The sequence below is a fragment of the Bufo gargarizans genome, unplaced genomic scaffold (assembly GCF_014858855.1).
Source record: "Bufo gargarizans isolate SCDJY-AF-19 unplaced genomic scaffold, ASM1485885v1 original_scaffold_2115_pilon, whole genome shotgun sequence".
NCBI lineage: Eukaryota > Metazoa > Chordata > Amphibia > Anura > Bufonidae > Bufo > Bufo gargarizans.
This window is the reverse complement of record NW_025334649.1, coordinates 46,562-73,230: the sequence shown is the minus strand read 5'-3', so window position 1 is coordinate 73,230 and position 26,669 is coordinate 46,562. Positions and strand designations below refer to the sequence as shown.

General features: G+C 53.4%; 1 protein-coding gene across 6 annotated transcripts in view; it reads left to right on the top strand.

Moving 5' to 3' along the window:
• Positions 1–26,669, top strand: part of ARHGEF1 (Rho guanine nucleotide exchange factor 1) — a 71,084-nt gene that overhangs the window by 1,435 nt on the left and 42,980 nt on the right. For 5 of the 6 annotated variants that reach the window (XM_044274893.1, XM_044274892.1, XM_044274898.1 and 2 more), the window contains exons 2-4: positions 21,253–21,298; positions 23,004–23,075; positions 24,353–24,466. In XM_044274893.1, the coding sequence (XP_044130828.1) occupies positions 21,281–21,298; positions 23,004–23,075; positions 24,353–24,466 (204 nt within the window). In that variant the 5' untranslated portion in view covers positions 21,253–21,280. Of the gene's footprint in view, positions 1–21,252; positions 21,299–22,288; positions 22,348–23,003; positions 23,076–24,352; positions 24,467–26,669 lie in introns of those variants that run through there. The other variant, XM_044274895.1, reaches the window with a different exon arrangement.

The following is a 26,669-nucleotide window of genomic DNA, read 5'->3' as shown; positions in this document are numbered from 1 at the left end:
GTGCTGCGGACTTTCCTTATATATATATATCTCTCCATCCAGACGTGTCATGTATATATGTATCAGTGTCTATACAGAATGTATCTGGCGGATATTTGGCGACAATCTTGCAGTCCATCCCGTGTCCATAGTCAGTATGGCGGTCTATTCGTGTGGCCCCTCATCCTTGGTCGTGTGGCGGTGAGTTGCAGCCACGAGTGATTGTGACGTTTGGTAAATATTCCACCAGTGAGTGATTTCTGTCAGATGTGTTGAGGAGCCGCCGATCACTAGTGCCGGCCCTGGTTGGGCAGTGCGTCCACCGTTAGACCTAGGCCTCTGTACCATGGTCGTACTGTCACTCTTTTCAGGTTGTATCCATCAGTGGTGCCGGATTTGCATTGACTTCTTGTGGTCACCTGCAACAATCTCACCTGTGCAGAATCCCACAGGTCAGTTGTTCCAGTTTCCGGCCACAGTTACAATAAAATGATCGGCGCCGGTCACATGATGGCCGAACGATTTCAATCCTCCTTTACAATTGCACAGATTATTCTTATTTATTGTATTTGCTGCATTTTCTAGTGTTGGCGGCTGAGACCCCCGCAGCGTGCCTTGGGCTTTTCTCTCTGATTTCTATGGAGAATTTACAACTTGCCCCAAATGCCCTCCCTGATGATGACATCGCTATGGATGAGATATCGCCTCTGGCCCTTTCATGAAGACAAGACAAGATGCCGGACACCGGTAGTCACGGCGCAGGAACGGTGCCTGATATAAGAGATAAGGGTATTATACCATGCCAAATTCTCAGCCTAACCCCTTCTCTCCGGCCTTGGGGTAAATGCAGACTTGAAAAACATTACATGCAGCCCTACAGAACATTCAGGGTCACATATGTACCTCTTCCATCCAGTGACGTCTCCTCTGATGTAGACCTTCTCTTTATCTTCTCCGTTCAGTCCAGACCACCATGATGATTTCTTTCACCTATCTCTCCTCTCTGCAGAGTTTGACAAAACCACGCAGATTGGCACACGGTGCCCTAAAAAAAACAGTGTCCCTGACACTAATAGTGCAAACATAATGTCCCCCCAAAAGAAATTGTGCTAAGCGGATACTGTGCCAGGGCCCCCACAGTAATGGTAAAAATCCCAGCTATAGAAATAATTATCTGCCAGAGTGCACTTAGCAGTGCCCCCAATACTAATAATGCCCCCATTCTGCCCGTACTAGTAATCATGTTCACCCTAGTCCCCCAGTAGTAATAATTCTTATGTGTGCAGTGCAAAACGACCCCCTTATAATGGGTGCCAGTGGGGAAACGACCCCCTTATAATGGGTGCCAGTGGGGAAACGACCCCCTTATAATGGGTGCCAGTGGGGAAACGACCCCCTTATAATGGGTGCCAGTGGGGAAACGACCCCCTTATAATGGGTGCCAGTGCAAAAAAGACCCCATCTTAGTGTCCCCAGTAGAGCCAGTGTCACCATAGTGCTCCCCAAAATGTGTGCCAGTACAAAATGCCCCTATTTAGTGCTGCTAGTAGAAACCATGCCCCCAAGTGCTCCTCACGCCCCCCCCCCCCTCCCCCATAATGGCTCAACAGCATGGTGCCAAATAAAAAGTAATAAACTCAAGTACTTCCCCCCATGCGCAGTCTCTGTGATGCACCGCAGGCCTCTTTGCGTCTGTTTCCTGGGCTGCATACTGCCCGTCTTGGGCGGCACGATGATGATTACCCCATCGCGCCACCTGTGCCAGCCTCTGATGGGCTTCAGGCCCCCGTGCCCCGCCACAGCATTTAACTGAGGACGGCAATACCGTGATGGAAGCACTCCTTTTCCACAGCCCTGCCGCTGTCCCCACGTTCCTGCCGCCATCCCCACTTGTATCCGAGTTGCGCTGCCTGAAGCAATCGCCTCTCCTAATTGGTGGTGCGCCCCTGGCTTAGTGGTCCGGTCGCAGTTGTGAACACAGCAACCCGTAGACTTACACAACTGGCGCAGTATTTATAGGAGTAAGGGCCTGTCCGTTGACAGACGACCAGTGAGGCTGTATCCGGGGGGCACACATAGACGGCGCACAGGTCACGCACTTTTAGGCCGGGGCTATACGGCCATCTTGGGTGTGACAGCTGTTAAGAGACTAAGGCCTAGTTCACACGAACGTATGGCTTTTATTGTTTTTTGCAGTCCGTTTTTCACGGATCCGTTGTGTTTCCGTTTCCTTTTTGTTTTTCCGTATGCCATGTACAGTATACAGTAATCAATAAAGAAATACTGGGCGCTCTCGCTATATGGAAAACCGTATGTTTTTAGTTAATAACATATATTAGTAAAATACCATAAAATCAATATATATATATATAGCATAAATGGCCGAACTTCAATATTAAAAAGGGATAATTCTAATACTAAATAAATACAAGAATATTAAAATACTACAAATCACATAATACATCTCAGGAATAAGCCTGTTGTACCGTCAGTCCACGTATCTATTATTCTTTGAATATCCTTAGTGGATCCTACGTTTCCTAGGATGCAGGAATAGACAGTCTCAAGCAATACTGATTAGTGTGAGCGTTTGAGCGGCGTCCCGCTGAGTTCTTGAATGATAGAGCTTTTCTTCAGCTGCTATTCCGGTTCAGTGTTTTATTGCCGCAAATAGAAGTAAATGACTCTGCCGATCCCTTCAGTCGCTCTGGACACCGCTCCGCTGTAGATGAGAGCCGGTATCCTGCGAGCCTCTATGTTCCGTCTCCCACGCCCGTACAGCTCTGCACCTGTATAATCTTTGTTGCGATCGGCGTGTCGGGTCTTTAATATTCGGGAAAAGTCGGCATCAGAGTCTTCCAATAGATGGGCTAGCAGTCCATACGGGGGTCTTGAGCCAAGCCAGACGCGTTTCGGGGCTTACTATCGCCCCTTCCTCAGTGGTGTGTAAGTAAGCCCCGAAACGCAGGACGCCGCTGAAACGCTCACATTAATCAGTATTGCTTGAGACTGTCTATTCCTGCATCCTAGGAAACGTAGGATCCACTAAGGATATTCAAAGAATAATAGATACGTGGACTGACGGTACAACAGGCTTATTCCGGAGAGATATTATGTGATTTTTAGTATTTTAATATTCTTGTATTTATTTAGTATTAGAATTATCCCTTTAATATTGAAGTTCGGCCATTTATGCTATATATATTGATTTTATGGTATTTTACTAATATATGTTATTAACTAATAAAACATACGGTTTTCCATATAGCGAGAGCGCCCAGTATTTCCTTATTGATTGTATACTGCCCAGAGGAAGGGCGAATCCTCTTTACTGAGAGTACCTCTTCCAGGTTTCATCACTCCTGTGCGTCATAAACTAATTTACAGTAATTACATAGAAACAATTGGGCTGGCCATAACATTTTCAATAGATGGTTCAGAAAAAACTAAACGGAAGATATACGGATGCATTTCTGTATGTGTTCCGGTTTTTTTTTGCGGACCCATTGACTTGAATGGAGCCACAACCCGTGATTTACGGGCAAATATAGGACAAGCCCTATCTTTCAACGGAACGGAAATACGGAAACGGAATGCATACGGAACACATTAGTTTTTTTTTTGTGGAACCATTGAAATGAATGGTTCCGTTTACCGACCGTATACGGAACACAAAAAAACGGCCCGTACACTCGCAAAAAAAAACGTTCGTGTGAACTAGGCCTAAGGATCGCAGGACAGCCATAAAAATAAATGGGGTCAGAGAGCAACTCGCAAGTGACCGCAACCCCAGAGAGAGCATCTCGCAAGTGACCGCAACCCCAGAGAGAGCATCTCGCAAGTGACCGCAACCCCAGAGAGAGCATCTCGCAAGTGACCGCAACCCCAGAGAGAGCAACTCGCAAGTGACCGCAACCCCAGAGAGAGCAACTCGCAAGTGACCGCAACCCCAGAGAGAGAGCAACTCGCAAGTGACCGCAACCCCAGAGAGAGAGAGCAACTCGCAAGTGACCGCAACCCCAGAATCACAAAAAACAACAACCACCCTGCTGGACTTTTTGCGATTCCGCGGCTGCGGTCACTTACGAGTCAGTCTTTGACGCCATTCAGTTCTATGGCTGGCCTGCGATGACCTCTGCCATGTCCATGGTTGCCGTGCGGCGCGGGCCTGGCTGTCTCAGACGGTCTTGGCTGTCGCACTCGCTCTCCTCCGGCTTTTCTGGGTTCTGTGCAGTCTACAGGCATGTTCACATGGTGCAGTTTTGATGAGGATTTTGGCACTTTTTCTGCTCCAGAATTCATGTGAAAAAGCTACAAAATGAATCTGCGCGTGTTCACTCTGCAGCCGCGCGCGATTGCCGCCACTAAATGCACAGTCTCTCTGCGTCACCCGCAGAGGACCTCTCCACTGTCACCAAAATACATTGGGTGCAAGGCTGGAGTTCCCCTTTATAAAGGTAACATGACCTCTGCTGAATCCAGCTGGGCCTTCCGGAGGCTCCCTGGGAGTCAGGGCATGCTGGGAGTTGTAGTTTCCCAGTCGCTGGGGAGTGCCGTCTCTCCACTCCCCTCGGAGCCCCTGGATGTAGACCGTCTAGAAGTGGAGAATATTCCCGGCACTTTTTTTCTTTCCTCTTCGTCCCATTTAGAATTTGTCAGATTTTCCATATACAAAGCTGTCGGCGCGAGGAGCCTTGTACGTGGAGACGCTTACAGGGGCTCCCTGCAGCCCGGATGTGGCCGTCATGGGCAGGTCTGGTAGCAGAATAAGGTCCTTGTCTTGTGTGCCATCCGAGGCCTGACAACTACACCCCATAAAAGTCAGTGACAACTGCAGACCATAGACCTATCCGGGGGTTCACATGACTGGTTTGAAATGCGTTAATGAGGTCGTCTGTCATGGAGGGGAGTAATGCACATTATGGGGGCACCACCCCCTGAGCAACACTGCACCCCCTGCAGGAACCGCGTGCCACAAGGAGCTTCCCGGGGGTTAGGATGCGCGGACACGAGGCGCACACAGACGGACGTAGTTTCTTGCAGTTTTGCAGTGCGGTTTTTCACGTGATTTTTTTTTTAACGTGCCGGCGGCCAACACCCTATGGGAAAACCACAGCGATTCACGGTAAATGCGCATACGGTTTTTGGTGCATTATAGAAAATCTGCAGAGTCTTCCAAGACCAGCAAAGTGGATGGGTTTTACGAGCTCTCCTCCACCTGCTGCGGAGACGGTCAGCAGTGAGTTGCTTCACCTTTACTTCCGCAGAAGAGCGCCCTGCGACCACTACGTGGTGACCCGGCCTGAGAGAGGAAGGACTCGCCTGTTGGGTTAGGGGCCCGGCTCTACAGCGCTGCGCCTGCCCCATGCCTCCGAACTCTTCTGCAGTACATTAGTCGTGGGTTTGAGCCGCTCCACGGTAAAGGGCGAAATCGGCCGCGTATATCGGCAGCTGTGGATGCTCCGCGGGTCCGTTTACGCCATGGATTTTTTCGCACCGCGCAGATGTCCCCTCATCAGTTTTGCTGGTCCTGTAAAATGCTGCAGATCCACAGTGTACATATACCTGCAGTGGTCCTGTAATGGAAGATGTCATAGAGCCCCCGGGATTCCAGCGCTCGGTTCTGGCTGCTCATGGTCGCACTGTGCTATTTTAAGTTGAACACTTGACTCTGTCACCTCCTCTGTGTCTTTGAGGTCACAGAACCCGTCTGACATTAGTTTACTTTTCTGTGGCGTCCGATGGGCCCCCCCCCCTCCGGTCCCCTGCGTCGTCCAGGCCCCCCCCCCTCCGGTCCCCTGCGGCGTCCGAGGGCCCTCCGGTCCCCTGCGGCGTCCGAGGGCCCTCAGGTCCCCTGCGGCGTCCGAGGGCCCTCCGGTCCCCTGCGGCGTCCGAGGGCCCTCCCCCCTCCGGTCCCCTGCGGTGTCCGAGGGCCCTCCCCCCTCCGATCCCCTGCGGCGTCCGAGGGCCCTCCCCCCTGCGGCGTCCGAGGGCCCTCCCCCCCCCTCCGGTCCCCTGCGGCGTCCGAGGGCCCTCCCCCCTCCGGTCCCCTGCGGCGTCCGAGGGCCCTCCCCCCTCCGGTCCCCTGCGGCGTCCGAGGGCCCTCCCCCCTCCGGTCCCCTGCGGCGTCCGAGGGCCCCCCCCCCCTCCGGTCCCCTGCGGCGTCCGAGGGCCCCCCCCCCTCCGGTCCCCTGCGGCGTCCGAGCCCCCCCCCCCCTCCGGTCCCCTGCGGCGTCCGAGGCCCCCCCCCCCCCTCCGGTCCCCTGCGGCGTCCGAGGCCCCCCCCCCCTCCGGTCCCCTGCGGCGTCCGAGGCCCCCCCCCCCCTCCGGTCCCCTGCGGCGTCCGAGGCCCCCCCCCCCCCCTCCGGTCCCCTGCGGCGTCCGAGGCCCCCCCCCTCCGGTCCCCTGCGGCGTCCGAGGCCCCCCCCCCCCCTCCGGTCCCCTGCGGCGTCCGAGGCCCCCCCCCCCCCTCCGGTCCCCTGCGGCGTCCGAGGCCCCCCCCCCCCTCCGGTCCCCTGCGGCGTCTGAGGGCCCCCCCCCCCCCCTCCGGTCCCCTGCGATCTCCATACTGATTCATTGTAACAAACAGAGACTTATGGGGTGTCTATAGGATACAATTGTAGCAAGTCCTCAGCTGGGAGTCAGACAGGGCCCTTTATGTGTTAACCAGAATGTTTCCAGTCGTTGCCAGCAAGCAGAGATATGAGGAGACGAAAGTCTGTAAAGCTGTCCGTTGTTCTGACCGGTCGCGTATTCTCAGAAACTGTGGGGGGTCCCTGAACCGCACTGCACAATGGACAGCGACTTGTACTGCCCAGCAGGGGTCAGGATACCCCATTCTTCCGATAGGAGGGGGTTGGGATACCCCTTTAGTGAATCCCTGCGGAGTGGTGTAGACGATTGTTCTCTGGCCTTGGCCGCCTCCTGACATTGTGGCTGTCCCCGCTTCCTGCTATTCTCTGCGTTCCTCCGGCCTCACTTGTAAATAAAGGCTCGGTAGCGGAGTTATTACGGAGGCGGTCTCCGATATAGACATGGATAACGAGCTTCCAACAGCCGAGAGATGAGGCAATTACCCGAGTAGCAATTCCCTAATATTCCGGGATTGCTCCATTTTCTTTGCTGGGGGACATTTCCGTATGAGGCGTCGTGGAGACGCAGGAATCGGGTCACCCCCGAACCCCGTAGCACGTAGGAGGAATTGCTATTCAATCAGGAGGGTGATGGCCATGGGCGGGGGGCCCTGTCTGTCCCTGGTGGGCACCCCTGCCTGCCACATGGGGACCCTGTAACCAGCATACACAAAGCAGAACATCTGACATCAGCCAGCTGCAGAGGTCAACCCTTTGGGCTCTGCTACATCTGTCATATTATGTCCGTATGAACAGACACAACCCCCCCTGGGGCGCCCCGAACGCCAACTTATAAGGCAGTGGCCAAAAAAGTGCCGCCATCCACGTGCTGCCGCCTGTGGTCTCGCTTTGCTGCTGCTGTAAAATCCTTGTGCTGGTATAGAGGGCACTTACAGGGGTTCACATACTTATTCCTTGCCTGCATACCGCTCGGTCACTGCGCCGCTGTCTCCGGGAGGGGCGGCAGATAAGGGCTTTCACTTTCTGGCGGTGGCCTGTCACTGTAGATAGGGCTCCATGTCAAGCACATGTTCTAGCCGCGTGGCGGTATTATTCTGCCTTGTGATAGACCATTGAACTCCAGTGACGGCTGAGTACCCGTCCTTCATGAGGATGTTGGCGTGTAGCACGTGTCACATCCATGTGAGTAATATGAGGCTGGAGGTCGCAGCGCCGTAAGGGGGTCGTGTCGCGGGCAGAGTCGCCATGTAGCCCCGACCTAGATCTGCAGGTGTGACTTCAGCCTTAGGACGTTTCCAGGTCCCTGCCGGACATGATGGTCGTCACCAAGCGTTCCTAGAGCGGTGGCGCTGTGGAGCAGTCGCCGCTCCGTTATGACGGTGAAGGAGTGCAGTATATGGCGGTATAATGGCTCTGAGGCTGAGGGTGAATTCGCATGCGTCCGTCCAGGCACCTGACTTTCGGATCGGCCCTTCACTTTGGGGCGTCATGTCCTATGAGGGGCTGCCCTGTTCCGTGTCCTCGGCTGGTGATGATGTGATGGCGGCCCCGAACACTGGGCGTCTGTGGGGCCCAGCAGAATGGAGGTTTTGTCAGCTGGGTGTTCCCCTTTCCAGCGGCCGCGGCTCGGCCATCTTAAATTACCCTTTTCCCTTTCCTCCCGAGTCACTGAGAGGTTTTTGTGCTCGGACAGACGGGGCATTCATGGTGAGGGTCCGGCCAGGAGGGGCCCGGAATAACAGAGGTGAGTCAGTGTGCCCGCGTCTGCCTGTCACTGCTGCCACATACGTGTGCCCAGGAGTATAATACACACGGAACATCCCCCCCATATACAAAACTACACGTGTACAAAGAGCTGAATGCAAAAGTATTCACACCCCACAGGACCCAGCACACGTGACTTTAATCTGCTTGCTGTCGGTGAATGAGAACACCCTTGAGAGGCAGCAGACCTGGGTACAGCCAGTCCTGCTCAATGCTCTGCTGCTTGGACACAATGTATCAGTCTGCTGTCTCATTCACTGACAGCAGGCAGAGATCTTAAATTGTTATTGAAACATAAAGTCTATTGGAAGTTGTAGAACTTTTCATTTATAAAATAATTTTTACAGAAATCCAGAAAATCCTCTTAAAGGGGACGTGTTGTCGGAAAAAGAAAAAAAAATTAATTAAAATCAGTTGGCCGTTTTCTATGTCCTTCTCTCTGTATAAAAAAAATCCGGAATTCCTGCAGTTTTCGTCCTGAGCCTCCCGCAGGCTGACGCGTCCTGTAAGTCATCTCATCATCATCGCAGGCAGCACAGCACCTATGTGGATAATGAGAGGTCCACCATTCACGGAGCATGGTGATGGTGACAGCTCGCCTGCTCCTCCTCCCTGCAGCACGTTGTCCTCCAAAATAGAGATATATAGTTAGTCTGAGCTTACCTCCCCCCCTCCCTGCAGAATGGCCTGCACAGAGCACGCTCACTATTCTGTACCATAGACATTTATAGGTAATGGTCAGCACTTACCTCCCCCCCCTCCCTGCAGAATGGCCTGCACAGAGCACGCTCACTATTCTGTACCATAGACATTTATAGGTAATGGTCAGCACTTGCCTCCCCCCCTCCCTGCAGAATGGCCTGCACAGAGCACGCTCACTATTCTGTACCATAGACATTTATAGGTAATGGTCAGCACTTACCTCCCCCTCTCCCTGCAGAATGGCCTGCACAGAGCACGCTCACTATTCTGTACCATAGACATTTATAGGTAATGGTCAGCACTTGCCTCCCCCCTCCCTGCAGAATGACCTGCACAGAGCACGCTCACTATTCTGTACCATAGACATTTATAGGTAATGGTCAGCACTTGCCTCCCCCCCTCCCTGCAGAATGGCCTGCACAGAGCACGCTCACTATTCTGTACCATAGACATTTATAGGTAATGGTCAGCACTTACCTCCCCCCCTCCCTGCAGAATGGCCTGCACAGAGCACGCTCACTATTCTGTACCATAGACATTTATAGGTAATGGTCAGCACTTACCTCCCCCCTCCCTGCAGAATGGCCTGCACAGAGCACGCTCACTATTCTGTACCATAGAAATTTATAGGTAATGGTCAGCACTTACCTCCCCCCCCCCTCCCTGCAGAATGGCCTGCACAGAGCACGCTCACTATTCTGTACCATAGACATTTATAGGTAATGGTCAGCACTTACCTCCCCCCTCCCTGCAGAATGGCCTGCACAGAGCACGCTCACTATTCTGTACCATAGAAATTTATAGGTAATGGTCAGCACTTGCCTCCCCCCCTCCCTGCAGAATGGCCTGCACAGAGCACGCTCGCTATTCTGTACCATAGACCTTTATAGGTAATGGTCAGCACTTACCTCCCCCCCCCCTCCCTGCAGAATGGCCTGCACAGAGCACACTCACTATTCTGTACCATAGACATTTATAGGTAATGGTCAGCACTTACCCCCCCCCCCTCCCTGCAGAATGGCCTGCACAGAGCACGCTCACTATTCTGTACCATAGACATTTATAGGTAATGGTCAGCACTTACCTCCCCCCCTCCCTGCAGAATGGCCTGCACAGAGCACGCTCACTATTCTGTACCATAGACATTTATAGGTAATGGTCAGCACTTACCTCCCCCCCTCCCTGCAGAATGGCCTGCACAGAGCACGCTCACTATTCTGTACCATAGACATTTATAGGTAATGGTCAGCACTTACCTCCCCCCTCCCTGCAGAATGGCCTGCACAGAGCACGCTCACTATTCTGTACCATAGAAATTTATAGGTAATGGTCAGCACTTACCTCCCCCCCCCCCTCCCTGCAGAATGGCCTGCACAGAGCACGCTCACTATTCTGTACCATAGACATTTATAGGTAATGGTCAGCACTTACCTCCCCCCTCCCTGCAGAATGGCCTGCACAGAGCACGCTCACTATTCTGTACCATAGACATTTATAGGTAATGGTCAGCACTTGCCTCCCCCCCTCCCTGCAGAATGGCCTGCACAGAGCACGCTCACTATTCTGTACCATAGACATTTATAGGTAATGGTCAGCACTTACCTCCCCCCTCCCTGCAGAATGACCTGCACAGAGCACGCTCACTATTCTGTACCATAGACATTTATAGGTAATGGTCAGCACTTGCCTCCCCCCCCTCCCTGCAGAATGGCCTGCACAGAGCACGCTCACTATTCTGTACCATAGACATTTATAGGTAATGGTCAGCACTTACCTCCCCCCTCCCTGCAGAATGACCTGCACAGAGCACGCTCACTATTCTGTACCATAGACATTTATAGGTAATGGTCAGCACTTACCTCCCCCCCCCCCCTCCCTGCAGAATAGCCTGCACAGAGCACGCTCACTATTCTGTACCATAGACATTTATAGGTAATGGTCGGCACTTACCTCCCCCCCCCCCCCTGCAGAATAGCCTGCACAGAGCACGCTCACTATTCTGTACCATAGACATTTATAGGTAATGTTCGGCACTTATCTCCTCCCCCTTCCTGCACAATGACCTCTTCAGAGGTCACAGAGCATGCTCACTACACACTACAATAGAACTTTATAGTTAAAGGTCTGAGTTCGCCGCTAGGGCTGAAACAATTACTCGATTGAATCGAGTAATTCGACACCAGAAAAGCCTCGATGCAAATTTTTTGCATCGAAGATTAGTTTGTGTCACGTGACCACGGAGCGGGAGTGAAGCACTTGCTATTACTCCCGCTCTGTGGTCTCCCGCTGGCCCGCAATACTCACCTTTCCAGCAGGGGCCTCCGGACACTTCACAGCACATCCGTGGTCCCGCGCTGCACTGACCTCCTGACGTACGCACACCCTGACCCGCCGTGACGTCAGACGCAGAGCAGCGCGGAACAATGGAGTGTCGGCGGCGCCCCTGCTGGAAAAGTAAGTTGGTGCGACTAAGGCCAGGCAACCAATGATGCTGTGCACTCCTGGTGTCAGGAGGAGCAGGGGGGAGAGCTGCTGGCACAAGGTGTGGGGGGGGGGGAGAGCTGCTGGCACAAGGTGTGGGGGGGGGGAGAGCTGCTGGCACAAGGTGTGGGGGGGGAGAGCTGCTGGCACAAGGTGTGGGGGGGGGAGCTGCTGGCACAAGGTGTGGGGGGGGGAGAGCTGCTGGCACAAGGTGTGGGGGGGGAGAGCTGCTGGCACAAGGTGTGGGGGGGGGAGAGCTGCTGGCACAAGGTGTGGGGGGGGGAGAGCTGCTGGCACAAGGTGTGGGGGGGGGGAGCTGCTGGCACAAGGTGTGGGGGGGGGGAGCTGCTGGCACAAGGTGGGGGGGGGGGAGCTGCTGGCACAAGGTGTGGGGGGGGGGAGCTGCTGGCACAAGGTGTGGGGGGGGGGAGCTGCTGGCACAAGGTGTGGGGGGGGGGGAGCTGCTGGCACAAGGTGTGGGGGGGGGGAGCTGCTGGCACAAGGTGTGGGGGGGCAGAGCTGCTGGCACAAGGTGTGGGGGGGCAGAGCTGCTGGCACAAGGTGTGGGGGGGCAGAGCTGCTGGCACAAGGTGTGGGGGGGCAGAGCTGCTGGCACAAGGTGTGGGGGGGCAGAGCTGCTGGCACAAGGTGTGGGGGGGGAGAGCTGCTGGCACAAGGGGGGGAGGGCTGCTGGCACAAGGTGGTGAACTGAAGCACTTGGGCTGATCACATAGGGGGAACGAAGGGTGTTGGGGACTGATGAGTTTTATAAAGGAAAACAGTCTATTTATTAATTTTTTCTTATAGGAGTATTCGATTAATCGTAAACAATAATCGATAGAATACTCTATTTCTAAAATAATTGTTTACTGCAGCCCTATTCGCCGCCTCCTCTCCCCTGCATGATGACCTATGCACGGGTCACAGAGCATGCCCACAACGCCCCCACTCTGTGTCCTCTCCAGACTGCAGGACCCTATGGCCCATGTGGCTGCAGTAAAGCATACATCGGAGTGCTGCCCCCGTAATCGGATCTGGAGGAGGCTGCTGTTGGTGGCTGCAGTAAAGCATACATCGGAGTGCCGCCCCCGTAATCGGATCTGGAGGAGGCTGCTGTTGGTGGCTGCAGTAAAGCATACATCGCGTGCCGCCCCCGTAATCGGATCTGGAGGAGGCTGCTGTTGGTGGCTGCAGTAAAGCATACATCGCGTGCCGCCCCCGTAATCGGATCTGGAGGAGGCTGCTGTTTGTGGCTGCAGTAAAGCATACATCGGAGTGCTGCCCCCGTAATCGGATCTGGAGGAGGCTGCTGTTGGTGGCTGCAGTAAAGCATACATCGCGTGCCGCCCCCGTAATCGGATCTGGAGGAGGCTGCTGTTGGTGGCTGCAGTAAAGCATACATCGCGTGCCGCCCCCGTAATCGGATCTGGAGGAGGCTGCTGTTGGTGGCTGCAGTAAAGCATACATCGCGTGCCGCCCCCGTAATCGGATCTGGAGGAGGCTGCTGTTGGTGGCTGCCAGTGGTTCGGAGATCTGTGAGGTTGGGGTCCGGAGGGGATGATGAGACTCCCGGTCACTGATCCCCATTGAAGTCCATTACAGTGGAAATGGCTGGTGAGAGAAAACAATGGATTCTTCAGCGCGGCCGCTGTGGTGTAGTGTTGGTTTATGTAGTTGTCGTGTATAATTTGTGTCTTGCAGTTGTCAGCGCAGTGAAATCATTAATGTTGTGTATGCTTTGGCGGCCAGACATCTGAGTCACTGCTCCGACCGCGGCCCGGACGATTCCTCAATGTCTGCGGGGTTCCCCTGTCACCTATTGGCTGTGAACCGTCCTGTGATGTCACCCGGCATCCTCCGACCCTGGAAGCTCTCAAGCTTTATCTTTATCAGCTAGAGATGTGCAGGAGGTTGTGATGTCACCACGAGACGCTCTGCGCTCTAATCCGAGACTGAGAGATGATCAGAACCACCTGTGATAGTGGCCGCCCTGCTACCCACCTCTCTCCTGCACTCTAGGCCCTCCTTCTCGCCCCTGAGCCCCTCCGCCTCTCTCTCCCTCGACCCCCCCCCCCCCTCTTCCGCCTCTCTCTCCCTCGACCCCCCCCCCCCTCTTCCGCCTCTCTCTCCCTCGACCCTCTCTCTCCCTCGACCCCCCCCTCTTCCGCCTCTCTCTCCCTCGACCCCCCCCTCCGCTTCCGCCTCTCTCGCCCTCGACCTCCGCTTCCGCCTCTCTCTCCCTCGAGACCCCCCCTCCGCCTCTCTCTCCCTCGAGACCCCCCCTCCGCCTCTCTCTCCCTCGAGACCCCCCCTCCGCCTCTCTCGCCCCCTGATGTAGTCGGCCATTTTGCATGTCCCGGCGAGTTTTATAGAGGGCCCTTTAATGTGCAGTAAAGATGTGAAAAGCGTTTTCCGATATCGTGCTCCTAAATTGAGATATGGCCTCTTGAATTTACAGGCCTGAAGCCTGAGGCTGCACTGCTACTAACATGTCCTCTTCTGTCAGGTGCAGTGTCTCATGGAGACCGTGTGTGAATCCAGACATGTAGCTGATTCAAGCCGAGGGGGCCATAGATATCGTGTTGGATTACTGGGGTCCGTATGAGGTCTCCATGACGACACAGTACCTGACGGGAGCCATTGTCATTGAAACCTCTCAGTAGTGCAGCCTGGCAGAAGTGCGGTTCTGTCATTCTGTTCATGCACAAGGAGGCGCAGGATGAGCAAAGATTCCCCCAGATAGGTCGGTGTCTGAAATCCTGATTTACATGGAGGTGGAATTTCTGCTTGGCCTGCACTTATCGCCTGTTGTGGTGTCTTCCTGGGGGCCCCGGGCCCCCTCCTGCTGTTAACGCGGCTTTGTTTGTGCATGTGAAGCATGTGACTATCTCTGAATGTTTTCCAGCCGGGGGAGGGGGGATCAGGGTGGAGAGTCTGGCGGGGGCTGGGCACATACCTGCAGGGGTGGCGGGGACGTGTCTGTGCACGCAGGGGGCTTCGATAAGGCCTGTAAACTGTGCAGAGCCCCGAGGCGCGAATACGAAGGACCCCCGGCTGCTGTTCTGCAGGACTCAGCTATAGTTGGATACTAAAGAGCGCTTCCCCTTTAAATGTAAAACAAAAACAAAAAAAAATTGAAATTCCTCGTGGCCGAGTGTCCGTAAGCTGCGTGACAACCACTAGTGCATGTGCAACGGGTGACCACGGCCCAGGGCCCTCTGTCGCTTCCCAGGTTTAGGCCTCTTGCACACGACCGTATGGCTTTTTCAGTATTTTGCGGTCCGCAAACAATAATACGGATGACGTCTGTGTGCATTCAGTTTTTTGTGGAACTGAACATCTGGCTCCTGATAGAACAGTCCTATCCTTGTCCATTATGCGGACAATAATAGGACATGTTCTATCTTTGAACTGAAATATGGAAACGGAAGGCATACGGAGTGCCTTCCGTTTTTTTTTTTTTGTTTTTTTTTTGCGGATCCATTGAAATGAATGATTCTCTATACGGAATGCAAAAAACAGAAAAAAAAAACCTTCATGTGCAAGAGGCCTTAGTAGGAAATGCTGAGTAGTATGTTGTGGCCTAAACGTCTCTTTATGTGTGTCACGGTGCTCCTACCTGAATACGGCTGGACCCCAGGCTTTGACTCCAAAGCACTAAATAGGGGGAATAATTGAGGGATAAAATAATATTTGGAGTCCAGACCTTGAGATGAAGTTCAATGGCAGCTTTACTTTGCATAAACGTTCTCCAAAACGGTTTACAGGCTTTGTCTTGGTTCCAGCAGGCTTTAGCATGAAACTGGCAGGCAAACTCCACTCTGCTATATCTGTTTCTCTCTGACTCTGCTGTACTGACAGGCTGGCTGTATAACTCAGCTTCTTCTGGATGCTGCACCTTCTCTCTGTAGTCTGACTCTAGGTTATGCCAGGGAACTTTCCTCATGGCTCCTGAGGCTTCAAGCTTTGGCCTCCATGGCCAGCAGAGCTTAGGGTGCTCTGGCTGGCATGGGCACATCCAGCAGAGATGTGACCCTGCACACCCTTTCCCTAGCTGGGGGTAAACTAGACTGACTATAACTTCTGTCCCACCCTCAATTTTATCTAACTGTAGCTCTGCCATATTTGCTGCCACCTGCTGGTGAGCCAGGCATATTACATACATAACATTAGAAATGCACAGTGTATAGGACCTGGAATAAATGCATAAGATGACATGAGGTTAGACCAATAAAGACAGTAGCAGGGTGCAGAAGTGGTAACACCACTCTGGGGTGTTACATTCCCCCTTACTTAAAACCAAGCCGTCCTCTGCTTGTGCTTAGGTTGTGCTCTAAGGGTACCCAAGGAAGGTTAAAGTTCTGCATAAGACTATAGACTATTGCATACATAGAAACAGCTACCGCCCTCGGTATAACCAGTGAACCAAAAAAGAAAATGCACTAAGCGCTCAAATACTCCACACAGGACTAGGCCAGAGTCGTATATGGAGTGTGGGGGTGTCATATATTGTAATCCCTCCACGATACTATGAGATGCCCGCAAATAGAAGGGTGGCTTCATCCTGTAATCCCTTCCTAGCACCAAGGCCTTGTAATGCTTTACACTTCGTCACCTTGATGACTGAACAGGTAACTAAACATTTGCATCCATAATGCTGCGCACTAAGCCTTAGAACACACCAAAGTAGGAGGGGGGCTGGTTCTTTCCCAGAACTCCCACGAGGGCTAATCCCTCTACACACACATTAGCAGCGGGGTTACCCTTGACGTTGTTAGACCTGATTTGTGACTCTACATTGACGTCCTCAGAGGCAGTCCATATGAGCTAGAAAGGTCCATTTGTAGTGCATAGGATCACATTGCGGCACCCGTAACAGAGTCCAGACAATGGGCTAAATACTTGAATGTTGCTGAAACGGTAAAGAATTAGTGCCAAAATAGTGCAAATATATAATGCAATCAAATTCACATTAGAGTCTTTTCCTTAAAGGGGTTGTCCAGGTTCAGAGCTGAACCTGGACATCCCTCCATTTCCCCCCCGGCAGCCCCCCCTCACATGAGCATCGGAGCAGTTCATGCTCCGATGCTCTCCTTTGCCCTGCGCTAAATTGCACAGGGCAAAGGCATTTTTCTGAGTTCCGGTGACGTACCGGGCTCTCTATGGGGCTGACAGGAACCCCGGTGACGTCAACGGCACTGATGGGCGGGATTTGGCTCTGCCCTAGCTAGTAAAACGGCTAGGGCAGAGCTAAAGCCCGCCCCTCAGAGCCGGTGACGTCACCGAACACACTGCCGGGCGGAAGTTACCGCCCGGCAGTGTGTTATTGAAAACACAAGAGCCCGTGCCCTGCGCGATCTAGCGCAGGGCACTGGAGCGCATCGGAGCATGAGATGCTCCGATGCTAGGCTCAGGGGGGCTGCCGGGGTGAAAATAAGGGTATGTCCGGGTTCAGCCCTTTAAGTGCTTGGCTTGTCAAGTGCACCAAACTATCCACATGAGGTATGCATAGAATAGCAGCAATTTGATGAGAACCCTTTTTGCAAAGGGGGCTCCCACTTAACCTGAGAAGGGGGAAAAAAGGGGATTGGCACTGTTAGGCGCAACTTGGGATGTGAAGTTACTGAAGATGGGCGGAGTTCTAATGAAGCATGTCCATCCAGATGAGGGCCAAACAAGGGCAACAAAAACTGAAAATAGGCCAACTAGCTTTCACTCGTCAGAAGTAGTCCATGTTGTGGCTCCTGTAGTCCAATGGACGGTTGTTCTTACGGCACAAGGTCTCTTACAGGAGGGGATGGAAATATTTCTCCTGGGTCCCATAGTTGAGGTCGTAAAAGTCCTTCTAGCGGCTAGCTCTGGGGCTCTCTGCAGCTGTGACTCCAGCAGAAGCTTCATCTGTGATCTCCTGGTGGCCTTCTGTGGCAGAACTTGGAATTGAAGGATCGCCGTCTTCTGGAGGATCCTCTGTAAGCCTTGGCCTTTTCTTGGAAGGTCACCAGACAGCAATAAAGGATAGACCCTTGGTCTTTCATAGCGAGGAGCTCCGCATTCGGTGGAGGTTCCGGAGTCCATGGAGCAGTATCGGTGGACTCCTCACCGGTGGATAGGTCACTTTCAGTGCTTGGAGGATCTGGTAGTGTCATACCAGGTGTGCTGTCTTCAGCAGGCGGCTAAGAGGAAGTCTTGGAGGACTCGTGCAATTCCCTTTCTCTGCGCTCTTTCTTCTTTCTGATAGGTCTCCTTCTCCGCTAAGCGTCCTCCATCTTTTTCCTTTTTTCCTCTTTCTTTATCAGGTCCTGTAATGCACTCCTCCTGCGGGCCTTCTATCGGGCAAGGTCATTCTGCCATGTGTCATCCTCCTCTTTGAGCAGATCATTGGCATACTGGGGATGTTCTTGGTGGGCTTCTCCTGAATTACGTGGCCGAGGTGCCCCAAAATGGTATGGCATAGTAAGAGGCATGATGCTCGTGGCTGCAGCTGCTGGATCACTGCGGTGCGAGTGGGTGGTATCTTCGCTGTCAGACATGGCTTATGATACCCTGTACCAGACTAGAGGGGTCGGTGTAACCTGAAATGCGATTTAAGTGCGCGTTGCTATGGGCGACGGCAGCAGAATTGGTGCGTGGCTGCTTTAAGAGTCGCTGCAACTGCTCAATTTTGCGGAGGACGATGCTCTGGCAGCCAGATAATGGCTCCAACAGTCTTTAGCCGGGTTATTTTCCCCAGCAGTACTCACTCAGACCTCTGGACGTTGCTTCTCAGGAACTGTATTTTCCCTTTTCCAAGATGGCTGCCTCTTCCACTTCCTGTAGGGGTGCAGTCAATTTCTTTGTCCTCCTGGGAACTTGTACGGAACACTTTAGTTCCTTCTGCTGCAAGAATGGTTCCTCTGTGGAGGCGGGCTGTTTGGATCACTGCCCTCTGCTGGGTGAAGGTCTTCCTCGCGACACACCATGGGGGGGGGGTGGAAGGTTCCATTCTATCTAACTGTATCCCAGTTTTGCTGCCACCTGCTGGTGAATTACATATGAACAGTTACATAACATTATAGGACCAATAAAGACAGTAGCAGGGTGCGGAAGTGGTAACACGCTGTAACCATAACTGTAGTAACTGGAGGGCGCCTCAGGTCTGTGCATTACACATGTAATACCTAATTTCTCCTGTGGAGGCGCTGCAGGGAAATGAAACACCTCCTGCCTCCCAAACATGCCAGCTGTGCGTTATGACTGATGATCCACATCTATATAAGTAGCCATGGCGACCAGAGTGAAAGCCTCCATTCTTTACACTGCAGGCGCCGCTTGCTTCAGACTGTAGCTCATCTTTGTAAGCGGTCCTGCAGTTATTTCATTGAACGTTTCTCCTTTGGATGTCTCACCAGCGGAAAGTTCTCGCTCATCTGTCATGTGACTGCACCCACTGCGCGTTTATTTTGGGCGCAGGTTTTACGAGGTTTTTCCTTCAATGTGTAAATCAGTTTCATTAAGTTTTCCCTTCGCCGGGGAGGAGTTGGGAGTTTTAGAGCCAGGACTATGAGATCTTCCTATGAGCAGTGCCAGCGAGCGTGGGCATGACAGAGGGCACTGAGCTGCTGTGTGCCAGAAGAGGCACACGAAGGGTTAGAGTGGGCATGACAGAGGGCACTGAGCTGCTGTGTGCCAGAAGAGGCACACGAAGGGTTAGCGGGGGCATGACTGAGGGCACTGAGCAGCTGTGTGTCACAGAGACTAAGCACATTAAGGGTTAACGTGGGCATGACAGAGGGCACTGAGCTGCTGTGTGTCACAGACGAGGCACATGAAGGGTTAGCGGGGGCATGACAGAGGGTACTGAGCTGCCATGTGTCAGAAGCGAGGCACTTGAAGGGTTAACATGGGCATGACAGAGGGCACTGAGCTGCTGTGTGTCACAGAGGTGAGGCACTTGAAGGGTTAACATGGGCATGACAGAGGGCACTGAGCTGCTGTGTGTCAGAGGCAAGGCACATGAAGGGTTAAGGTGGGCATGACAGGGCACGGAGCTGCTGTGTCACAGACGAGGCACTCAAAGGGTTAATGTGGCATGACAGAGGGCACTGAGCTGGCAGGTGTCACAGGGATTATTCTGCACATTCCTGCCGTCCCCTCCGCTGGGCAGCAGCTGGCATTCTGAGGGAGGAGGTGACGGCAGTGGCGGTCCTGTGCCACCATTGCTGGGCGCCCGTGGGAGGTGGAGAGGTCTGGCATACCTGGGATTCCTCCCTCTCCTCCTCCTGTCAGGCCGCCACCTGCTTCACATTCTGCACCCGTCAGCTATCACCCCCCTCATCCGCCCGTCCTGTACACGGCGCGGGGTTAACACGCCATGCCATCATGTTACCCACCAGCAAAAAGGCGGCGCTCATCCTATCGTGCACATGTGTAACGGCTTCTGCAAAAATGTTGGCGCCCTTTGTGTCGTTTGTTGCAGGTTTAGACTACATTCACACGAACGGATTCTGTTTCCGTGTCTGTTCTGTTTTTTTTTCGGATAGGATTCGGACCCATTAATTTCAATGGGTCCGCAAAAAATGCAGACAGCACGCCGTGTGCTCTCCGCATCCGTTGCCCCGCAAAAAAGATAGAACATGTCCTATGCTTGTCCGCTTTGCATTGTTACAATGGATCCGCCAATAAATGAATGCCATACGGATGTCATCCGTTTTTTTGCAGACTACAGAACACATACGGTCGTGTGAACGTTGCCTTATGTGGATTTTGTGTCTGTTTTAGTAAAAGCCTGTATTCCTCACGATCAATGGCAGAGCATCTTTTCTGAGAACTTAGTGTTCCTCTGCTACTCCTCCTGGAAATGTGTGAATACATTAGCACCCACCCTTGTTAAGTGGGCTGTTCTGACAGCACGGATTGGACAGTGTCAAACTGTGCAGGGACACGCCCCCAGCTTGGAACGCTCAGTGGTTGATTCACTTTTCCAGGAGGAATAACAGAGGAATGGCAGAACTCAAGAGTTTTAAGAAAATATCTTGCTAAGTTGTTATTTCATGTGGAATACATGGGTGTATGTATACAGACTTTTGCAAAACTTTCAGCGCCCTTTGTGCAGGCTCTGTTGGACCGGACCACTCTCCTGACTTGTCTGTTTTAGGAATTCACAATCCTAGGCATGCCTCCCTAGACATGTGGTGCGCCATTACTTTGTTATTCCTCTTGGAAATGTATGAAGACATTGATGATTAGCTGCTGTCCATACAGTCTGGCAGCACTGGTTGGGCACCATCAGACGGTGCAGGGGCACGCCCCTGGCTGTTACCCCCGGTTAATTTAATCCTATATTTCCTGGAGGAATAAAAGAGGAACAGCACAACCGACAGTTCCGGAATTGTTACCAGCATGTACAGGTCAGGAGAGTAGACGCATCCTTCACAAGGTGCACACACTTCTGTACGTGGCAGTAGGTGGTATTGCAGCATTAACTCTGCTACATCTGTATGTGTGTGCATATAAATATGTAGTAGAGCTGTGTGTGCACAGCGTTGTGTCCTGATCGCCTGTGCTCTCTGGGACTACAGTTTAGCAGAGCTGAATTTGCCATTTACCTCCTTAGGACTGCACGGTTTGTTGACAATTTGGCCATTATAACGAGCTCGGCTCTGCTACATCACGTGCTCCTGGGTGTGTTCCAGGTGGGGGTTGGATAGTTGCTGTCCGGGCAGACGTTCACTGACTCTTCCTTTCGTCTCTGCAGGTCCTCGCCCGTCTAGAAGACCATCAAGATGGATCAAGAAGACGGGGTGAGTGCCGCCAGCGTGGTCTCTGCGCACCCGCCGCGCCATATCGTGTCGGTAGAAGGGGAGGGGCTTTCAGGTTACCCCCAGTAAGCCTGATGTAGTGCGGTGCGAGTCCTGAGCTGCTCTAGGACTGCGAATAAGGCCTGACTGGCTGTCATTGGCGCCCATAGTAACGGCGGCGGTAAAGCAGGTGCCACAGGCGCCTCGCTGCCGTTTCTCACTGTACCGCCCAATCAAATTAACGGTTACCGTAATACAGTGCCCGCCGCGCAGGATTGCCGTAATGCAGTGCCCGCCGCGCAGGATTGCCGTAATGCAGTGCCCGCCGCGCAGGATTGCCGTAATGCAGTGCCCGCCGCGCAGGATTGCCGTAATGCAGTGCCCGCCGCGCAGGATTGCCGTAATGCAGTGCCCGCCGCGCAGGATTGCCGTAATGCAGTGCCCGCCGCGCAGGATTGCCGTAATGCAGTGCCTGCCACGCAGGGCTACTCAAGATGTGCCGCCGATAATCGGGCATCTTTTATCCTGATTATCGGGAACGAGCTTCCTGTGAACGCGCCGTCTCGTAGGGACATTAGTCCTGCGCGGCCGTTTTTACTCTGACAGGAAGTTCCATGAATGTGGCTGTCACTTCCTGTGCTGGTCGCTGCAGATTATCGCTCCAGTATCGGCAGGAAAACCAGTGCCCCCCCACCCCCGAGCTCGGCAGAGAGGATCAGATAGAGGGGTGGTTGTCGTGGGCTGCAGGTCACCAGGGGCCTCTAGAGCGTCGTCCATGGTTCGCAGGTCGTTATCCTGAAGGGTCGGAGCGCCGCGTCCTGCTTCTCGCGTTGTGTCTGTGGTTACCGGACGCCTCTGAGGTCAGATAAGTTCTCCCGCGGTATAACGGGCAGTTTCCTGACACTTCATCTGCTTCCTGCAGGCGGGTGACACCAGCGTCCTGCAGACGTAGAACGTGCCAAGGATGGGGCAGAATAGGGGCAAACGGGGCAGGACGAGGGGCATGAAGCAGCGGGTCAGGAGGTCTCCGAACAGCAGCCGCGAGCGGTCGGGTGGGGCACCATTAGTCTGATGGGTGGAAAACGTTGTATTTATTGAACTGGTCACTGATGGGGTTCACTCTGCTGAAGAGGGCACTGATGGGGTTCACTCTGCTGAAGAGGGCACTGATGGGGTTCACTCTGCTGAAGAGGGCACTGATGGGGTTCACTCTGCTGAAGAGGGCACTGATGGGGTTCACTCTGCTGAAGAGGGCACTGATGGGGTTCACTCTGCTGAAGAGGGCACTGATGGGGTTCCCTCTGCTGAAGAGGGCACTGATGGGGTTCCCTCTGCTGAAGAGGGCACTGATGGGGTTCCCTCTGCTGAAGAGGGCACTGATGGGGTTCCCTCTGCTGAAGAGGGCACTGATGGGGTTCCCTCTGCTGAAGAGGGCACTGATGGGGTTCCCTCTGCTGAAGAGGGCACTGATGGGGTTCCCTCTGCTGAAGAGGGCACTGATGGGGTTCCCTCTGCTGAAGAGGGCACTGATGGGGTTCCCTCTGCTGAAGAGGGCACTGATGGGGTTCCCTCTGCTGAAGAGGGCACTGATGGGGTTCCCTCTGCTGAAGAGGGCACTGATGGGGTTCCCTCTGCTGAAGAGGGCACTGATGTGGCAGGCGCCATGGTTTGTGCTTCTCCTTAGTCCACGGTCTCCGTTTCTCCTCAGGGATTCCACTCCATGGGCGCCGTGTCAATCATTGGAGCCGAGGACGAGGACTTCGAGAACGACATCGAGCCGGTAAGTGGCTGGGAACTCTATGTCCTTAACCCTTTGTGCTCCCTTCTTTATCTAAATCCTGTGACACTATGGGCGCTGGTTGTGGGTTCACTGACTACACTTCACCATAGTCCTGCTGACTGTCTCCATTCTTCCCTCTCACCCTCCTGACTGTCTCCATTCTGCCCCTCACCCTTCTGACTGTCTCTATTCTTCCCTCTCGCCCTCCTGACTGTCTCTATTCTTCCCTCTCACCCTCCTGACTGTCTCCATTCTTCCCTCTCACCCTCCAGACTGTCTCCATTCTTCCCTCTCACCCTCCAGACTGTCTCCATTCTTCCCTCTCACCCTCCAGACTGTCTCCATTCTTCCCTCTCACCCTCCTGACTGTCTCTATTCTTCCCTCTCACCCTCCTGACTGTCTCTATTCTTCCCTCTCGCCCTCCTGACTGTCTCTATTCTTCCCTCTCGCCCTCCTGACTGTCTCTATTCTTCCCTCTCGCCCTCCTGACTGTCTCTATTCTTCCCTCTCGCCCTCCTGACTGTCTCTATTCTTCCCTCTCGCCCTCCTGACTGTCTCTATTCTTCCCTCTCGCCCTCCTGACTGTCTCTATTCTTCCCTCTCGCCCTCCTGACTGTCTCTATTCTTCCCTCTCGCCCTCCTGACTGTCTCTATTCTTCCCTCTCGCCCTCCTGACTGTCTCTATTCTTCCCTCTCGCCCTCCTGACTGTCTCTATTCTTCCCTCTCGCCCTCCTGACTGTCTCTATTCTTCCCTCTCGCCCTCCTGACTGTCTCTATTCTTCCCTCTCGCCCTCCTGACTGTCTCTATTCTTCCCTCTCGCCCTCCTGACTGTCTCTATTCTTCCCTCTCGCCCTCCTGACTGTCTCTATTCTTCCCTCTCGCCCTCCTGACTGTCTCTATTCTTCCCTCTCGCCCTCCTGACTGTCTCTATTCTTCCCTCTCGCCCTCCTGACTGTCTCTATTCTTCCCTCTCGCCCTCCTGACTGTCTCTATTCTTCCCTCTCGCCCTCCTGACTGTCTCTATTCTTCCCTCTCGCCCTCCTGACTGTCTCTATTCTTCCCTCTCGCCCTCCTGACTGTCTCTATTCTTCCCTCTCGCCCTCCTGACTGTCTCTATTCTTCCCTCTCGCCCTCCTGACTGTCTCTATTCTTCCCTCTCGCCCTCCTGACTGTCTCTATTCTTCCCTCTCGCCCTCCTGACTGTCTCCATTCTTTACCGCTCCCTCTTTTCCTCTGGTCCGCCCCGTTGACTCTTCCCCGGTTTGTCTCCTCAGAATGTGGACGACCAGCAGAGTTACTTCCAGAGTATTGAGCTGGTGAAGGACCACCCGGCTTACATCATGGTCTTCCTGCACCATGTCGTCCTCCAGTTTGACCCGAGCCCCCTGGTAAGTGGCCGTCCGACCTCTGACCCGGATCCGGCCTCGCGCTGTCCGGATTGTACTTCCGTAGTTTTATTCCCGCTGAGGCGTAAGAGGTTTCCAGGATTCGGTCCCTGATATATAAATCTAATGACCACATATCGGAGAGACCTACCTGACCGCGGGACGGGAGCGGCTCAGTCTGCAGATTCATGAGGCCCTCCTGCAGAGTTACCAACAGTCCTTCATTTTCAGTGACAGTCCTGGTAAATTCGGACTGGTCAGGTTTCTTGCATTGCAGGGGCGGGGCTAATCTTAGCGGCTTTTACAATTTGGTTTTAGGTGTCCCGGGGCGGGGCTAATGTAAGCGGCTTTCACAATTGGGTTTTAGGTGTCCCAGGGGCGGGGCTAATGTAAGCGGCTTTCACAATTGGGTTTTAGGTGTCCCAGGGGCGGGGCTAATGTAAGCGGCTTTAACAATTGGGTTTTAGGTGTCCCAGGGGCGGGGCTTATGTAAGCGGCTTTTACAATTGGGTTTTAGGTGTCCCAGGGGCGGGGCTTATGTAAGCGGCTTTCACAATTGGGTTTTAGGTGTCCCACGGGCGGGGCTTATGCAAGCGATTTTCACAATTGGGTTTTAGGTGTCCCAGGGGCGGGGCTTATGTAAGCAGTGGATGAATTTACCATTGGTAAGTATGATATTGTAGGTGGGCATTTTTCAGGACCCATATCCCATGTGCCGACAGCCTCCCTGAAATCGCCCAGCCCCTGGTGTGATGTTGTGGGTAATGTGCTTCTTCTCTTTCTCTCCTCCATGCTGCTCAGATGCTCGCCCCGGTTATTACAGGTGTGTGATGCCTCCTTCACGTGCGCCGCATCCCCCCCCCAGTCTATAAATGTCTCCTCCTCAGTGTCGTTTATGGGGCTCCTGTTACTGAATTTATACTGTTTATGCGTTTCTCTGCACGGCCATTAATTACATGGATCCGGCAGCGGGAATGTCGCTCGCTTTGGATCCTTTTATAAACTCTATGGTGGACCAGGACGGAGCCAACCAATCGCATCACTTGCTTCATTTTTAGACTTGCTATGGAGAAGTGAAAGCTGAGCTCTGATTGGTTGCTATGGACCTCACTTTTTGGCCTATGAGGGGAGATTTATAGAACTGTTGATATGGGAACCTGTTGCCCATAGCAACCAATCAGAGCACTGCTTTCATCTCCTACTGTGTGTATGAAAAATGAAATCTCTTCTGTGATTGGTTGCTATGGGAAAAGTCAGATTATCAGAAATCGTAACCATTGGGTGTGTATTGACCACCATAGACCTGGAGCTATTGGCGCACAGCCCACCGCATTGCCCATAGTCTCAGTAATTTACGGCGCTATTAGCGCACAGCCCACCGCACTGCCCATAGTCTCAGTAATTTACGGCGCTATTAGCGCACAGTCCACCGCACTGCCCATAGTCTCAGTAATTTACGGCGCTCTTAGCGCACAGTCCACCGCACCGCCCATGGTCTCAGTAATTTACGGCGCTATTAGCGCACAGTCCACCGCACTGCCCATAGTCTCAGTAATTTACAGCGCTATTGGCGCACAGTCTACCGCACTGCCCATAGTCTCAGTAATTTACGGCACTATTGGCGCACAGTCTACCGCACTGCCCATAGTCTCAGTAATTTACGGCACTATTGGCGCACAGTCCACCGCACTGCCCATATTTTCAGTAATTTACAGCACTATTGGCGCACAGTCCACCGCACTGCCCATAGTCTCAGTAATTTACGGCGCTCTTAGCGCACAGTCCACCGCCCATAGTCTCAGTAATTTACGGCGCTATTAGCGCACAGTCTACCGCACTGCCCATAGTCTCAGTAATTTACAGCGCTATTGGCGCACAGTCCACCGCACTGCCCATAGTCCCAGTAATTTACGGCGCTATTAGCGCACAGCCCACCGCACTGCCCATAGTCTCAGTAATTTACGGCGCTATTGGCGCACAGTCCACCGCACTGCCCATAGTCTCAGTAGCTTACAGCGCTATTGGCGCACAGTCCACCGCACTGCCCATAGTCTCAGTAATTTACAGCGCTATTGGCGCACAGTCCACCGCACTGCCCATAGTCTCAGTAATTTACGGTGCTATTAGCGCACAGTCCACCGCACTGCCCATAGTCTCAGTAATTTACGGCGCTATTGGCGCACAGTCCACCGCACTGCCCATAGTC